General features: G+C 42.2%; 1 protein-coding gene across 8 annotated transcripts in view; it reads right to left on the bottom strand.

Annotated features, from left to right (window-relative positions):
- TBC1D1 (TBC1 domain family member 1) overlaps window positions 1–17,581 on the bottom strand; it is a 201,327-nt gene that overhangs the window by 17,230 nt on the left and 166,516 nt on the right. For 7 of the 8 annotated variants that reach the window (XM_054029701.1, XM_054029705.1, XM_054029702.1 and 4 more), the window contains 2 exons: window positions 13,318–13,476; window positions 456–700 (listed from right to left, as the gene is read on the bottom strand). In XM_054029701.1, coding sequence (XP_053885676.1) covers window positions 456–700; window positions 13,318–13,476 — 404 coding nt within the window. The remainder of the gene's footprint in view (window positions 1–455; window positions 701–13,317; window positions 13,477–17,581) is intronic. The other variant, XM_054029703.1, reaches the window with a different exon arrangement.

Below are 17,581 nucleotides of genomic sequence, written 5' to 3'. Positions count from 1 at the left end.
TCTACCAATTAATGTTCAAACACACTTATAAGAAACTAAAGTAACCTGGAGCCTTTTCAGTGACTCAGTGGGTAGCACTTCATGATTGCCCACATTAACCATCCCTCTCACCCCTAAGCTGGCAGAGGTAATGCTCCCTGTTTCAGGGTTCCCTGTATTTTCTCCCTACAATAGCAAACTATGCAGGGCTATCTGAAGACACTTTCATACAAGGGCTACTTGAATGTAAATTAGTCTTAAGCAACAGAGTTGTGTGTGTTTTTCATAATTTCCCAATGGCCTCTCTCAAACTGAAACATAAATCTCTTTAAGATCTAATCCTCTTTATAGCGCCCCTTCTCCTCTTTAGTGATTCTGCAGTGGAGTCAAAAAGCAGAATCTGACAATCACATCACTAACAATTTATATTGCTATTATTAGCAGCATCCTTTTTACAGAGGCATAAATACAAATACCTGTAAAATAGTCATGTCGGGACGATACTGTTTCCTTAGGCCCATGTCAAACATAAGAAACTTCAACATCTTAAAAGCATCTTCTTCAGTCATATGAAGCAGCAGAACTCCTGCTACAAAACTAAGGCCCTGGCAATACCCTACTTCCGGGTCCAGAAGAGAATAGGCCTTCAAAATATTGTAGAGTGACAGCTGCCCAGCTCCCAGTTGTGCTGAGAAATAAGGATGTGTTGGAAAGGTGCGTCCTGTGAAAACAACTGAGGTTAGCAATTCGAACTTTAAACAAAACAAAACAAGCTTGCTAGGTTACCAAGTTAAACAAACAATCTTTTAAAGTCAACTTTCAATGCTGACATTGTTGAATTTATTATATAAGGCAAGGAGAGCTTTTGTACCTTAGAAATATATATTTTTGTAATTTAAAAAAAGACATGGCTTATGGACAACTGCTGGGGTCCAAATAAAGAAGTCTTAGACCAATGTTCAGCTATCTGGGCCAGATTCTGATCTCAGTTTCTCAATCATAAATTGAAGTCAGTGGTGTAAACTTCATATTTACAGTGATGCAATGATAAGAATCTGATCCTCTAAACCTAAAGCAAACAGGACCACCACTTCCCCCCTCTACTCAATTATCAATAAAAATCAGGTTTTTTAGCAAACAGAGCCATTTTATTGAACTTTCCCTACAGATTCCTATCAGTATGTAAATGATCACATTGAAGGTCTAATGTTCACAGAATATTAGCAGGTGTTTCAGAAACAGAACATTTACCTTTTTGGAAGAATAAAAAACAACCATGAGATTTCCCCCCAACAAGTTATCTGAATTCAGAGGAAGTTTTAATACTTCTTTTGTTCCAGGGCAAGTGAAGTGTCTTTTGTAGTTGCCCGCTTGTTAAATATCACCCCACCCTTCAGCTTCTGGAATGTTGCTGTATTGCTCCTGCTGGAGGTGTGCTGGCAGATAGCATCAGGGCTCTTTTTGCAAAAAGACAAAGCCTGGGGCTGGTTCTTCCTGCATTCTGGCTAGTGCTCTGAGCTACCAAGTGAAAAACCTGCATTTGATTATTTCTGAGTCTGGTCTCATGGCTGCCAAGGCTGTTAAGGAATTGAGCTCTGCAGAGGCAGTGTGATTAGCTTCCCAAGCGAAAGAGCAGCTTGCATTTTTCTGCAGGGACTTCTTTGCCTAAGCTAGAAGTTATTCTAATACATTCTGACGAGAGACCCGTGTAGCCTCTCTCTGTCAGCAGCAAGGCCCCTCTGGCACAAGTCATTCAGGGAGAAGGTATAAATTGGGGTCTGGAAAATATCCAGTACAAAGGGGTCCTGAAAAAGGAGTGAGTGGGCTGGAAGCAATGTTGCTAATCTCACTATTTGGTGTATTTCTTAAAGCTCTAGTTGCTGCTGGAGTCCTGTAATTAGATGAAAATCAGCTTTTCCTTAAAACAAAAAAGTTTGTGGCCCTCATAACTGCAGAGAAAAAGCTTTAAAATGTGATCTAAATGCACCCTTAAAGGCTCAGATACTAAAAGGTAAATAATAAAAAACCCTACATTTATTTTTGAAAACTACTGATTTTTAAGCTAATCTTGTGATTTTTGAATGCTTGAAGTTGGTAAGTTTGGGAGCAGCAAGAATACTGCAGGCATTTACCTCTGAACATGGCACATCCCTACACTGTAGCGCCAAAAAGCCACAAGCCAACAAGCTCAGCAGGAGAAAAAAGTGAATGTAAATCCAGTTATTTGTTCCACATTCACTCGTGCATTTTGGGTCAGAAGTCTCCCATTGACTTCAATAGGCTTTGAATCAAGTCCCATGAAAGGCAAAATATAAGTCATCTTAAAGTTAAGTAGACTGATTTTTTTTTAAAATGTACTGAAGCTACAACAAACTCCTAAGAGTTCTGTAACTGAAAGATGAGACCAAAAAAATCCTCTAATTTTTAGTTTATTTTGTTCATACACAAAGTGCTGTCAAATCCACATGTGAGACAATCTCAGATTATCCCCCTCGACTAGTCAGTTAAGACTTTGGAGGATCAGGACCTACATCAAATGAACCTCGTGGCTCTAAGGTGAGCAGAGATGCTCATGTGCAAGTCTTTGCAGGATTGGCCCCTCAGTTTGTATCGATTCTTCACAGAACAAGAGGGAAAAGATGTTTTTTAAAACCCCAAAACAGGAAAATGTGATTAAAAAAACAATTTAAAAAAATGGCAGAGAAACTGAGGCAGGTGCAGTACATGATTCTACATTTTTTTAATTGAGCAGAGTCTAAGCTCCTTGGGGCAGGGACTGATTTTTTGTTCCATGTTTATACAGTGCCTAGCACAATGGGATCCTAATCATTACCGCAATACCAATACAAATACATTTCAAGTAGACAGTGATCATCTGATGGTTCTGATAACAATGGCTGTACCACTGTACAATTCAGTGTGACTTCAGAATGAGAGACAAATATTTAAATATTTCTACTAATCCATAATCACAACGGGGGGAGGAATAGCTCAGTGGTTTGAGCATTAGCCTGCTAAACCCAGGGTTGTGAGTTCAGTCCTTGAGGGGGCCACCTAGGGATCTGGGGCAAAATCAGTACTTGCTAATGAAGGCAGGGGGCTGGACTCGATGACCTTTCAAGGTCCCCTCCAGATCTAGGAGATGGGATATCTCCATTAATTTATTTTTATTTTATTTATTTTAACAGGATGCTCCAGCTGAACTGTATTATATTGATTCATGGCAGCTGTGCTGTCAATGCAGAGTCTTCAGTGCCTAGCAGCACACTGGGCATTGTTTAATACAATTCACATCCTTTTGAACCTTGTTTTCTTAGGCAAGGTTAACATCAACAAGGATTTGTCTTTCTTCGCTATTCCAGCTCTGACAAGGTCAGATTCCGACACCCTTACTCATAGTTAGCTTTACCTTTCAATTCCGTGAATTCATTGGCACTTCTTGTGCTGCTCATTAGTCTTAACTATGAGCCTGGCTGTGCACCTGCTCAGGAGTGGGGGCATGAACTACTCACATTGCCAGCTGCAACACAGGGAGGGAGAAAAGGCCGGCATCTTCCAGTGGGCTGCTACTGCATGTGGGCAGAGAATGGCAAGAGCCATGGCCCAGCAATACCAGGAGGGATGAGCTGGAGTGCTGATGAGAAGCACAGTCAGGAAAGTAACAAATACTTTCCTCAGGGACAACCAACCTAATTCTCAATTACTGAGGGACAATCTCCACTTATTGATATATTTTGCTTTCCACAACCAATTCTCTGTACAACTTTTCATGAGTGATGTACCCGAGTATTCAGATTCTAATATACCTCTACCCCGATATAACGCTGTCCTCGGGAGCCAAAAAATCTTACTACGTTATAGGTGAAACCACGTTATATCGAACTTGCTTTGATCCGCCGGAGTGCGCAGCCCCACCCTCCCAGAACTGCTTTACCGCGTTATATCCAAATTCGTGTTATATCGGATCATGTTCTATCGGCGTAGAGGTGTATCTAAACTGTATCATTAAATCTATTCACCTAAATTTGGGTTATTGCTGATTATGTACTTTATGTATCATATGCCTTGAAAAACAAACTCTGTATTTGTGGATAATCTAAGCACTATACCCAGATGTACAGACACTCTTTTCTCAACCTATGTATTATATAATTTTTTAAACATTAGCTTTAATAAAAATGTTAAGCTACATGTTGAGAAAATCGCTCTTGTCCTCAGAACACAGGTTCCACCACACACCTATGCATTCTTACACAAGAATTCTTGAAGATCTATTTCAGATAAAAATATCTGATAGCCTAGAGAAATGCTAGTTGAAACATGCAAATTCTCTGTAACTACCTGTCCAGCTGTTGCTGCTTGCCTGTTCACAACATTTTTTTTACCTCTCTCCTTAGGAGTATTTAGTTTTCTTGGTTCATCTTACTAAAGTTTTAGGGCTTGGTCCATCTTTCAGATACAGCTTTCTCATACAGCTTGAAAACGTTAACGACTGAATTTATGCAAAAGCGCACAATTACTACTTTTGCCAGGACATGCATTTGTTTTATATATCTGAGCACATAACTGAGACCATGAAGAGAGAGTGTGTGCGCACACACTTTTATTAGCATAGGGCAAAAGACCTGTAGACTACTGAACCATCAAGCCCCAAAAGTCCGCTGGTGAGACATCCTATGCACTATTGACTAACTACAGGAAAGGCTAGCCAACCCCCCTCCCAAAAAAACCCACCTTCATACTGTGGAACTGACTAGCTAGAGTTGATTTCAAATAAGATCACTGAAGCCTATATTCCCTTCTCTATTCTTAGCCTATCTGTGTCACACTGGGGCATGACCCAGGTACCCCTTGGTGCCAACTGGCAGAGGAAACAGGGATTGTACAGGGTTTTAGAGGGATCCCCTGGGTTGGATATCTGCATAATAGTTCACCAAAGGTGGCACGTGAGGTCTCTACGAAGAGTCAGTTGCTCACTGGTCGACACAATCATTGTGAGATGTACATATAGATAATCCTTAAAGAGTTGGGTATCTATACTGAAAATTATGCTCTTAAGATCTTAGAGTTAAGTCAGGTCACCGAGAGGTGACATACCTTGGAAATGTTCCTGTCAGGCAGGACGTAACTGACACATATAGTTGGTCCAATATTACCACAACCACTTTGTTTCTCTAATATCCTGGTGCTGACGTGGCTACAACACTGCATACACCTATCTCCCTTTCTGGCCATTTGTGTATTGTATGTATCTCAGTGTATGCTATTTTGCAAACTGATCCAGGTGCAAATTGAGAGATTGCAAAATTTACAGGAGAGGAAATCTACAGCAGAGGGTCTCAACCTTTCCAGGCTATTGTACCTCTTTCAGGAGTCTGATTTGTTTTGCATACCCCAAGTTTCACCTCACTGAAAAACTACACCTCTACCCCGATACAACGCTGTCCTCGGGAGCCAAAAAAATCTTATGTTCTAGCGAACTTGCTTTGATCCGCCGGAGTGCGCAGCCCCGCCCCTCCGGCGCTCTGCTTTACCGCGGTATATCCGAATTCGTGTGATATATAGGTCGTGTTATATCGGGGTAGAGGTCTACTTGCTTACAAAATCAGACAGAAAAATACTAGTGTCACAGCACACTATTACTGAAAAATTGCTTACTTTCTCATTTTTACCATATAATTATAAAATAAAATTGGAATATAAATATTGTACGTACATGTCAGTGTATAATATATAAAGCTGTATAAACACGTCATTGTATGAAATTTGAGTTTGTACTGACTTCAATAGTGCTTTTTATGTAACTTGTAGAATTAGGCAAATATCTAGATAAGATGATGTATCCCCTGGAAGACCTCTGTGTACCCCTGGTTGAGAACCACTGATCTACAGGACCAAATAAACAGTAGGGAGCTGCCCTGTTAATGAATCCAGACAAAGGATTGGTGTGGTACATCTTGGAGTTCAAAGAAACACCTTCACCTAGAAGGCAACTGATAGCATGGCTGCCTCATGGAAGAAGGGTCATAGCCTACCTGCTATAAAGCACTGCAAGGATTTTGGATCAGCAATACTTGGTTAGACATGAGCGTATCTTGTTAATTAACTCTAGGCTCAGTCTAGAACATGTGTTAGGAGAGGGCGGAAGCTGGAAAGAGGTGTGGCGGGGGTGGGGACTTGTGGGGGAAGGGATGGAATGGGGGCATGAGGGGGCGAAGCAGGGGCAGGAAGAGGCGGGGAAGAGAGAGAGCAGGCTGGGGCCAGGCCGCTCCCTGCTGCCGGTGCCAAGCCCCCCGCTATCTCTCAGGCTGCCCTGGACCCCAAATCCCCCTGAAGCATGGGGTCCCCCAACACACAGGGCCCCGGGCAGTTGCCCCAGTCTATCCTATGGACAGCCCAAACATTAGTGGAGCCAGGCCCACGTTCCTGAATATTGGTGGAGCACGGGCACCACGTGCCCATATAACTTGCCGCCTATGTGCAGTGGGTCCTGCGAGGTATAGAGTAGAGTGCTTGTGTGTTGCCTGTGGCCGGTGAAGATGGGGAGCTGACCAGGGCAGGCACAGCCAAGGCTTCCTGATGCTAAGGACAGGTGGTGCCTCACAACACTAGGTACCGCTGGGAAGTGTCACATTGGGACCATTCTTAAAAGTTATTAAAGGCAGATCAATGGCCACTGCTCAGCCAACAAACTGTACAACCGGAAGTGCTCTATATTCTTTTTCTTTTTTCTTATTTTTTGTGCTGCTAAATGTAGGAATGCAATAGGCTAATAATCCTCAGCACTGGCTGTGACAGAGCAGTGGCACTGGGTAACACAAATATTTAAATACTCATAATGTGAATTGCAAGCAGTTGGTTGGCAGCCGTAGAAGTAATATCATGATCAAATCTACGTCAGCCAAAAACCCTGCACAAAAATGTCCTCATTTTAATGTGCTTTTGGCTTTTTACTATCAGCCATAAACCAAACAGCTTTGTAATATAACAAAAAATATTTAGTCAGATTCCCTCTCCTTTATTAGTAATTAACCATCTCTCTCCACTTTTCCGAAGAATGCTAAGCTCTTTGTAGTAGATGCAAGTGTGGCCATCCACCAACTAGAGGGGAGAGGAAACATTCTTCTCTACCATACAACATGTGTGTCACTTTAACTAATCCTAGCTAATTCCCTCACAGCTTGGTACCTGTGTAAGCTCACCTGCCTCTGCTGAAGGAATTTACCTCTGTTCCTCACAAGTAAGAACTTGTCTACACATGGAGTTGTTCAGGTACAACCCTAACCACTAAGATAATCTCTTAGAACCTCAGAGTTATGAACACCAGAGTTACAAACTGATCAGTCAACCAAACACTTCATTTGGAACCAGAAATATGCAATCAGGCAGCAGCAAAGACCCCCCCCACCAAAAAAAAAAAAAAAGAAAATACAGTACAGTGCTGTGTTAAACCTAAACTGCTAAAAAATAAAGGGAAAGCAGCATTTTTCTTCTACCTAGTAAAGTTCAAAGCTGTATTAAGTCAATGTTTGGTTGCAAACGTTTGGAAGAACCATGACGTTTTTTTCAGAGTTACAAATAACCTCCATTCCCGAGGTGTTCATAACTCTGAGGTTCTACTGTATTTCAGGAAAGGATGTAAAACCTCCTCATACCCAACTACTTCTGGTGAAAGTCTGTAGTACATTTAAAATGGCCTGATTCTAGGTTTAAAGTATAGTTCATTCAGTTATACTCTCTATACAAAGAATTGTAGTTTGTCTTCCCACATGCATATTATTGCCAAAGTTTACTGATTTTATTAGTCTCAAACACAATTTTACCATAATACTTGGTTACTGGGGAAACCAACCTAGGGCCCCAATCCCACAAGGGGTTGAATACGGCTCTGTGCTGATGCAAAAAAATAAAAATAAAAAGATCCAATTGCAGGGTCAGAATCTGAAGGCTCAGTTGTGCCCAACCTCTCAGAGAGGGCAAAGACTGTATACTGTATCGATGACAACTTCTATATGAAGAATCAGGCCATGGCCAACCTATTCCACACCAGCCAGTGATATTAGATAGGGGCAGACGGAGAAAATGTTACACCCTCTTCAGCAGCCATGCTTTCTTGCCACTCCTGAAAGCATCGACCTTGTATGAGGCACAGTGCCTCGCAGGTGCTCTTGCTGGAGTGGTGAGTGCATCTCCCTAACATGGAGCTGAGGTTTAATGCAGCAGTTTAGCCCCTATTGCTCTCAGCTAAATTACTATTCTAAAAAAATTCTTTATTGGACTAATAATAATAATAATAAATATGAGGTCCACTAGGTTAGCTATGTGCTACCTCTTTAGGATTACCAAACGTCATCTAAAATGCACAACGTGTATTAGTCATTTAGATTAAAGCAAAAAGTTGTACCTATTTTCCCTCAAGTTTTAACCAATTAACCAAATGACAGTTGGTTAGCTATTTACAATTCATGCCTTCCATAAATGACAACAGTTTCATTACAATTTTTAGTAATCGATCCTAAAGATTATTCTTTCATGGACACGTGAAAAAAACCAAACCATAAACCACATTCTCCTTCCATAGTACTCTGAAATACAGGACCAGTTTATTCATTTATTATTGTAGAATTCAATGCATGTTCATTAGTCTTAGAGTTAATCAGGGATTACAACCAAGGAATAGTTGGAGTCTTCTTAGAAAAATAGATTAAATGTTTGTGTTTGAGACTGTATACTGCATTAAAACAATATCTAGGAGGAAAAAGGAGAATATTTATTTGAATTCTAATATGTTTTCAACAGGGCTACAAGCCACAACACACCAAGTAATTATGGCTATGTAGGCAAAATTTTAATTGCCCTTCAGCCCCTAGCAGATTACTCCTGGGGGAATTCCATGCCAAAAAATTCTGTGCACAATATTTCAAAATTCTGCATATTTTATTTGTTAAAATAATATCAAAATAATTGAAACTGGCCTGATTATATTGTAATTTATTTTCGAATATCTATCAGCAAGTATTCCTGTAACAATACAGACAACAAAAAAGATTCAGGAAATGTTTTTTGACAAACAGATTCCTTACTAGGCATAGTAATACTGAACTCTGAATGCAAATTAATTTAAACTACAATACAGAAACGTATTTCCTGCACCCCTCAAAAGCAGTGCAAAGGCTGGGGGAAGAAGGGGGTGGGGGGTAACAGAGGAGCTGAGGGACGTAATTGATGAGAAGGAGCCTGGGTGTGATCTTGGAAAGTTGTTGGGTGCGAATGGGAAAAGTATGCAACAGAGAGTTTTTTGTGGGGGAGGGACTGTTAGGGAGTTGGGGAGCCTCCCCCGTGCAGACCCTGGCTGACCCCTAGCCTCTCCCATTTAGTCAAGCACATCTGTCCTTGTATGTCCCTGCATCCCTACTCAGCCACCGCTCCTCCCCCCATCCTCACGTGTCCCTGCATCCCCACATAGCCAACCCGTCTCCCTCCAGCCCCAATTGTCCCTGCACCCCCACTCAGCCCACCATCCTCTCCTGTCCCCATATGTCCCTGCACCCCCTGGTCCCCGCAGCCCCATGTGGCCTTGCACCCCCACTCCCATTTAGCCCCTAGTTCAATGCTGTCACCCCACTAGCTCCTGTGACCCCACCCCATCTGTTCCCACCACTAGCCCCTCCACTAGTCTACGTGACCCCCCCCCCAGCAGCTCCTCATGCCCTGCTCTATCCATCCCCCTTATATCCCGTACATCTTTACTTGGCCCCGGGGCAAGGAGCTGTGAGTAAGGCAGCCTCTCCCCCTTCCTCTCCACAGTTGGCTTAGCTGGCTGCCCTCTCTTCTGGTGCCACAGCATCCCCTGAAGGGCGAAAGATGTAATTGCAGCACCTTCCTGGCAGAACATATTTTCTGCGGTGGGAGGGGAAAGTAGTCTGTAGGGGACATGAATTCTGTGCATGCAAAGTGGCACAGAATTCCTCCAAGTGTAGTAGATGCCCCAAGATATCTGGGTTCCAATGAGGAAAGACAGCCAATGGTAAGGATAAGCCTGTGGCTGGGATCATGGAAGATAGGAACAGTCAAGGGAAACATATCTCGGAACAGAAAAAACAAATCTCTTTTGGGTGGAAGGTATATAGTGCCAGTGGGGAGGAGAGGCTGGAGTTGGTAGGGAACTACCGTTGAAAGAGGAGAAAGACTGCAATAGAATATACCAGGAGAGGACAAGAAAGCAGCCTAACAAAGTTTGTGAAACAAAATGGCCGACACATGAGTGAACATGGCTGGTATGCTGGTTGGAGAAGAGCATCGCTGCTGGTCACAGCTCTTAAGAGGTCAGTCTTGGCAATGCGCCGACATAATAGTGTTCAATAGGGATCCACATCTTAAAGAACACATGCTTTTAGGATTCAAAGTCTTTTGAGCTTAGTCCTCTTTTGTGTTTTGGGGAGGAACTGTTATATTTTGGCAATTTGAGAGAGAGAAATAATGCTGACAAGGACCGAGAAAAGGAAAAGGAAAATGAACTGATATGTATGAAATAATGTCTTTTGGGTGGCCAAGGACTGTCACCTTTAACTCCCTCTCACTCTTAATAAAATAAGCTCAAATCACTCCTCCTTAACCCCACCCTAAAACAACAGTTTCACACAATTTAGTCTTAGTATCTTGTATTTCATCCTGATATTATGAACACCCTGACAAGCTTTAAATGAGATACAAGAATGAAATGGAAGGTGAGTACAGACAAAGATTTTCTAAAATGTTTGCCTAAGGTTAAGACTCCTAAATCCATAGTAACTGGCTTGACTAACAAGGGTGCTGAACATTCAATAGCTCCCTATGAAGCCCAAGGGCAACTGCTGAGTGCTCACCACCTTTGAAAGTCAGGCTGCTTGTTCAGGTGCCTAGATATGAATTTAAGAACCTAATCTAGGCTCCTCTTTTTAAAAACCTTGACCATAGTGTGACGCTGGCAGACCAGATGCCAGCTCATGCCAAGGCCTCAGGCCTCACTGAACACTTACAAATTCATAGCTGGAAACCAGTCTTCCTTACCTGTGTGTCAGCATTATCAAAATAAATGTTAGATGTTATGTTGATAAGAATGTGTTTAGTGTTTTCTGAAATGCTTGTAGGATGCTGCATGGTATTGTTCTCACTCAGCTATATGGAGATATACCTATCTCATAGAACTGTAAGGGACCTCAAAAGGTCATCGAGTCCAGCCCCCTGCCTTCACTAGCAGGACCAAGTACTGATTTTTGCCGCAGAGCCCTAAGTGGCCCCCTCGAGGATTGAACTCACAACCCTGGGTTTAGCAGGTCAGTGCTCAAACCACTGAGCTATTCCCTCCCCTGGTTAAAAGGGATTTGAACTGGGGTCGCCTACTTCTTAGCTGGATACTGTGACCACTGAGCTATGGAATATCCCATGTTGTAAAGCGAAAGCAATCATTTGCATTGTAAACCTCTGTAACTATTTTCAGAGTAGCAGCCGTGTTAGTCTGTATCCGCAAAAAGAACAGGAGTACTTGTGGCACCTTAGAGACTAACAAATTTATTAGAGCATAAGCTTTCGTGGACTACAGCCCACTTCTTCAGATGCATAAGTTATGTTATAAATTTGTTAGTCTCTAAGGTGCCACAAGTACTCCGGTTCTTTTCTCTGTAACTATGTAACTCATCAAACAGGAAAAAAACATTGTGTAATGAAAATGATGGTGGTCTGACAAGAAAATGTTAAATTCTGTTAATTAAATGCAAATGAGCCATTGTATGGAATCAAAGATCAAAGTCTTTAAGCGCATTCACCCTCCACATGAAGAAGGGACCTGTGTGGGGACTGTCAGTTTGGTTTCTATGAGAATAAGCTATACATCGGACACAAGGAAAAATCCTTCATATCTGGAGTGTCCAGATCAGTGGTTCTCAACTAGTGGGCCAATTAGCACACAGCTGCGGGTCCAGGGGTGGGGTCCAGGTTCCCAGTTACCCAGCACGGTGGGGTTCAGGACTGCAGCCTGGCTCTGTGAGCTCCGGGGCAGCTGCTTAGGGGGTGTCTGGGGCTTCCGGCTGGCCCCATGGGGTCAGGTGCAGCCGCCCGGCCCCTCAAGCTCCAGGGCAAGCATGCCACAGGAGTCTGGTGCCCAGCGGGCTGGGCATGTGGGCAGCTGGCTGGCCCTGCACAGCGGGGGTCAGGGGCAGGGCTGCCGCTGTCATGCCACTAGGTCCCTGCGGCCCAGGTAACACATTGTGGGCCACGATAGATAAGTTGAGAACCACTGGTCTGGATTCTAACAGAGCAGAATAACTGAACAAGAAGTTTGAGATCTCCAGAGTTACTCTGGGTAGCCCTTAAAGACTGTTAGGAAACGGTCAGAGTACAACATCTCTGCTGCTTTTGAAATTACAGACCGTGACTCACATGTACATATATTTTTACCTGCTTTAACCTCTCAATAACTCTCATTCCTTTTTCTTAGCTAATAAATCTTTGGTTAGTTTACTATGGAAGTAACTTCTATAGCGTTGTCTTTGGTGTGAGATCTATGTGCAAACTGACCTGGGTGAGTGACTGGTCTCTTGGGAGTCAGTGTAAACTGAATATTTTGTAATTTTTGGTGTAAGTGACCATTTATCACATAGTCCAGCTTGCCTGGGTGGCAAGATAGCCTGGAGTGTCGAAGGAAGCTGTCTGTGACTCCACTATAAGACTATTGTATTACTTTGGGAGTTCACATTTGGTTCTGGGTTGGTGAAATCTAATGATAGAACATACCCCGTGTGGGAGGGTGTCTACCTTGCTTTTTGACAGTCTGCCCGGAGGCATTTGGCATTCTGGTCGTGAGCCACTCCAGACAGCATGACACATAGTATTTTAGAGGAGAAACGGAGTGAGACTCAATAAATATCTTGCAAGATATTTGAACTTGCGTCAGAGAGAGTTGTTTTACCAAGATAAAACACCTATTTTTAAACAAGCCTCAACTCTTACAAACAGATTTGATTCCCTGACAGTTTCTGTCCCATTGACATTAGCAGCTCCCTGTCAATATCTGAAGTATAGCTGCATTAATCACATATACCAAAGTGAAAACAACAAGGAGTCTGGTGGCACCTTTGAGAGGAGATTGTAGAACATTTCTGTATTTGAAATATGGATTTAATGATTTGCTAATAATGTGAAGTAATTATTGTCAGTTATATCAGATTAAAATCACTTCTCACCCATAATCTGTTATTAACCCAAGAAACATTTTTACTAGTGATTTTCTTTGTTAGAATTCTCCAGCTCCAAAGGTTGTGAAACTTTAGTTCTCATTTCACAATACTGCTGTAGACTTACCAAGGTCGATAAGTATTGCATGTTGCTGGGAAGTTAATTGTTTTAAGAGTTCTTTGTAGGGAGTGTCCTTTGGCTGCTGCTTACTTGGAAACTGATGTTTAAGATGGTATTGTTCTGCTAAAAACTTCCAGATCTCGCCCCTGTGATGACGTGGTACTCCTTGCAAGAAAGGGGAAAAAATAAGGGTGAGTGGGAAATACATTACTCTTCTAATCACACGAGTTAAAATATGTCTCAAGTAAACAGTCCAGTAGAACCTGAGAGTTCTGAACCCCAGAGTTACGAACAACCTCCATTCCTGAGGTGTTCATAACTCTGAGGTTCTACTGTATTAGCAGGAGTGAGGCTTGGGAGATCTATCTAACAGAAATTATCTGTAACATTCCAAGTTATACACCCTGCGAAAGACTATAGAAGCTGGCTATGCAGCACGCCTACCTAGTTGGAATTCAGGTTGATCTGGTTTGCAAAATGTACTCTCTTTCCCCCACCTGCCAAAGCATAAAAATCCTAACAGGGGAGGCGCACACTGGTCATGGGGTTGGCCTGGCAGCTGCATAAAGCTGAAATTAGCATTATGCATCCATTTTGAGAGAAAAGCACCATTAACAAACAGCTGCTGTACCAGCTTCCTTACGCAAGTACCAGCCACATAGGCCTCTAAGCAACCTAAGACTGTCAAACTGTGAAGTTACTAGTCTTCTCCACAGCTTTCCAAGCTGAAGTACACAACTTAAAGCTTTTTGATGGAATTGATATAGATTACTTTCTAATACCACAAACTGCACTGTTGTCCTTCTGGTTGGCACAAGGTACAGTGCACTAGGATTCATGCACACCGTAAGCACCCAGCATGTGCAATTCAGACATCATCTAGAGATTAAAACACAGGCCTGACAGTTAGGAGACATGTGTCCTATTCCTACTTCTGCTACAGGCTTGCTGTGTCACCATGTTTTAAAGCCTCACTTTCCCCATCTGGAAGAGGAGATAATGCTACTTTCCCAAATCACATAGGTGATGGGAGGCTTAATTCATAATTACTTGCAATGCACTGAAATCTGTAGACAGAGAAGTGCAAAGTATTATCATAACTAGGGCCCTACCAAATTCACGGTCCATTTTGGTCAATTTCATGGTCATAGGATTTTAAAAATCATAAGTTTCATGATTTCAGCTATTTAAATCTGAAATTTCATGTATTATAATTGTAGGGGTCCTGACCCAAAAAAGAGTTGTGGGGGGGCCACACGGTTATTGTAGGGTGGGTTGCGGAACCGCTATACTTACTTCTGTGCTGCTGTTGGCTTTCAGCTCACAAAGAGTTGCTTTCAGAGCTGGGCAGCTGGAGAACAGTGGCTGCTGGCTGGGATCCCAGCTCTGAAGGCAGAGCTGCCGCCAGCAGCAGCGCAGAATTAAGGATGACATGGTATGCTATTACCACCCTTACTTCTGTGCTACTGCTGGTGGGGCACTGCCTTCAGAGCTGGGCATCTGGCCAACAGCCGCTGCTCTCTGGCTCTACCCAGCTCTGAAGGCAGTGCAGAAGTAAGGGTGGCAATACCGCAATTCCCCCCTAAAATAACCTTGCGAACTCCCTGCAACTCCTTTTTAGGTCAGGACCCTCAATTTGAGAAAAACTGGTCCCCCCTGTGTAATCTGTATAGTATAGGGCAAAAGACCAGATTTCATGGTCTGTGACGTGTTTTTCATGGCTGTGAATTTGGTAGGGCCCTAATTATACTGGGTTAGGCTCTGTTACTATTCAACATGCGTAATTGTACTTTACACTAAGAAGTCAATAGGACTACTCAAAGCATAAGATTCTACTCAATGTAAATAAGGATATTCCAATCTAATCTTAAATGTGTTGGAATCAAGGGTTCAGTTTTAGAGTAATCTATGGAGTTGTGGTTTTTATTGTTTCTTTTGGTAAATATTTAAAACATAGGAAGAGGTCAATACAGGAGGTCAAAATTAACTCAATTATCAAATACGGGCTGAGTGAAGTCAGACCAAAACTTTTTTCTTTTTTCTTTTTTTTTGGGAGGGAGGGAGAGGAATGCAGATTCTGCTACACTAAAACAACTTTTGTCAGTTTCACTCAATTGTTTCAACTGGGTGAAAAACATAAATGTTTCATTTTTGATATTTGTGAGAAAAATTATTTTTATTCAAAACAGCTTTGTGTTTTGAAATTTCTTCTAATTTTATTTTAAATTAAAAAAAAAACATTGAAAGGTTGAAATCAAAGATGTTTTGTTAAACAAAACAAAATTTTCCTTAACTTTTCAGAATTGCCCATGAACTGAAAAAATCTGTTATTGGCCTAGCTCTAGAAGAAATATATACAAGAACAATTTTACAGTACTTCCTTACATAAAAACTAAAATGAATAAGTATTTTTCTGATATGTATTTTTAATAGACCATCGTTATCTTCAGATCATTACTTTATAATGAAACTTCAGTAGGAACAAGTTAAGAGCAAAACTGATATCTGAAGCAAAACCACAGCACAATGTATAAAGGGAGTATTTTCACAAACTACTTTCAGTGTTTTTAACTTGGTTACTGAATAAAAACACATCAAATGGTGTAAACAGGCTTTTGGAGTCACTGAAGGAACCAGATTCTGTTCTCAGTTACGCTCCTGCAATTCCATTAGCTTCAATTGGGTGAATAGGTAATTGACAAGTTTCAGAGTAACAGCCGTGTTAGTCTGTATCCGCAAAAAGAAGAACAGGAGTACTTGTGGCACCTTAGAGACTAACAAATTTATTAGAGCATAAGCTTTCGTGGACTACAGCCCACTTCTTCGGATGCATATAGAATGGAACATATAATGAGGAGATATATATACACACATACAGAGAGCATAAACAGGTGGGAGTTGTCTTACTAACTCTGAGAGGCCAATTAATTAAGAGAAAAAAAAAAAAAAAAAAAACTTTTGAAGTGATAATCAAGCTAGCCGAGTACAGACAGTGTGATAAGAAGTGTGAGAGTACTTACAAGGGGAGATAGTCAACGTTTGTAATGGCTCAGCCATTCCCAGTCCTTATTCAAACCGGAGTTAATTGTGTCTAGTTTGCATATCAATTCTAGCTCTGCAGTCTCTCTTTGGAGTCTGTTTTTGAAGTTTTTCTGTTGTAATATAGCCACCCGCAGGTCTGTCACTGAATGACCAGACAGGTTAAAGTGTTCTCCCACTGGTTTTTGAGTATTTTGATTCCTGATGTCAGATTTGTGTCCATTAATTCTTTTGCGTAGAGACTGTCCGGTTTGGCCAATGTACATGGCAGAGGGGCATTGCTGGCACAGATCACATTGGTAGATGTGCAGGTGAACGAGCCCCTGATGGTATGGCTGATGTGATTAGGTCCTATGATGATGTCACTTGAATAGATATGTGGACAGAGTTGGCATCGGGGTTTGTTACAAGGATAGGTTCCTGGGTTAGTGGTTTTGTTCAGTGATGTGTGGTTGCTGGTGAGTATTTGCTTTAGGTTGGGGGGTTGTCTGTAAGCGAGGACAGGTCTGTCTCCCAAGATCTGTGAGAGTAAAGGATCATCTTTCAGGATAGGTTGTAGATCTCTGATGATGCGCTGGAGAGGCTTTAGTTGGGGGCTGAAGGTGACAGCTAGTGGTGTTCTGTTATTTTCTTTGTTGGGCCTGTCTTGTAAGAGGTGACTTCTGGGTACTCGTCTGGCTCTGTCAATCTGTTTTTTCACTTCAGCAGGTGGGTATTGTAGTTTTAAGAATGCTTGATAGAGATCTTGTAGGTGCTTGTCTCTATCCGAGGGATTGGAGCAAATGCGGTTATATCTTAGAGCTTGGCTGTAGACAATGGATCGTGTGGTGTGTCCTGGATGGAAGCTGGAGGCATGTAGGTAAGTGTAGCGGTCAGTAGGTTTCCGGTATAGGGTGGTATTGATGTGACCATCGCTTATTAGCACAGTAGTGTCCAGGAAATGGACCGCTTGTGTGGATTGATCTAGGCTGAGGTTGATGGTGGGATGGAAATTATTGAAATCATGGTGAAATTCCTCAAGGGCTTCTTTTCCATGGGTCCAGATGATGAAGATGTCATCAATGTAGCGCAAGTAGAGTAGGGGCGTTAGGGGACGAGAGCTAAGGAAGCGTTGTTCTAAGTCAGCCATAAAAATGTTGGCATATTGTGGGGCCATGCGGGTACCCATAGCAGTGCCGCTGACTTGAAGGTATATATTGTCCCCAAATGTGAAATAGTTGTGGGTGAGGAC

The sequence above is a fragment of the Malaclemys terrapin genome, chromosome 5 (genome assembly GCF_027887155.1).
Source record: "Malaclemys terrapin pileata isolate rMalTer1 chromosome 5, rMalTer1.hap1, whole genome shotgun sequence".
Taxonomy (NCBI): Eukaryota; Metazoa; Chordata; order Testudines; family Emydidae; genus Malaclemys; species Malaclemys terrapin.
Note: the sequence above shows the minus strand (reverse complement) of the source record. Positions and strands in the feature narration are given on the sequence as shown.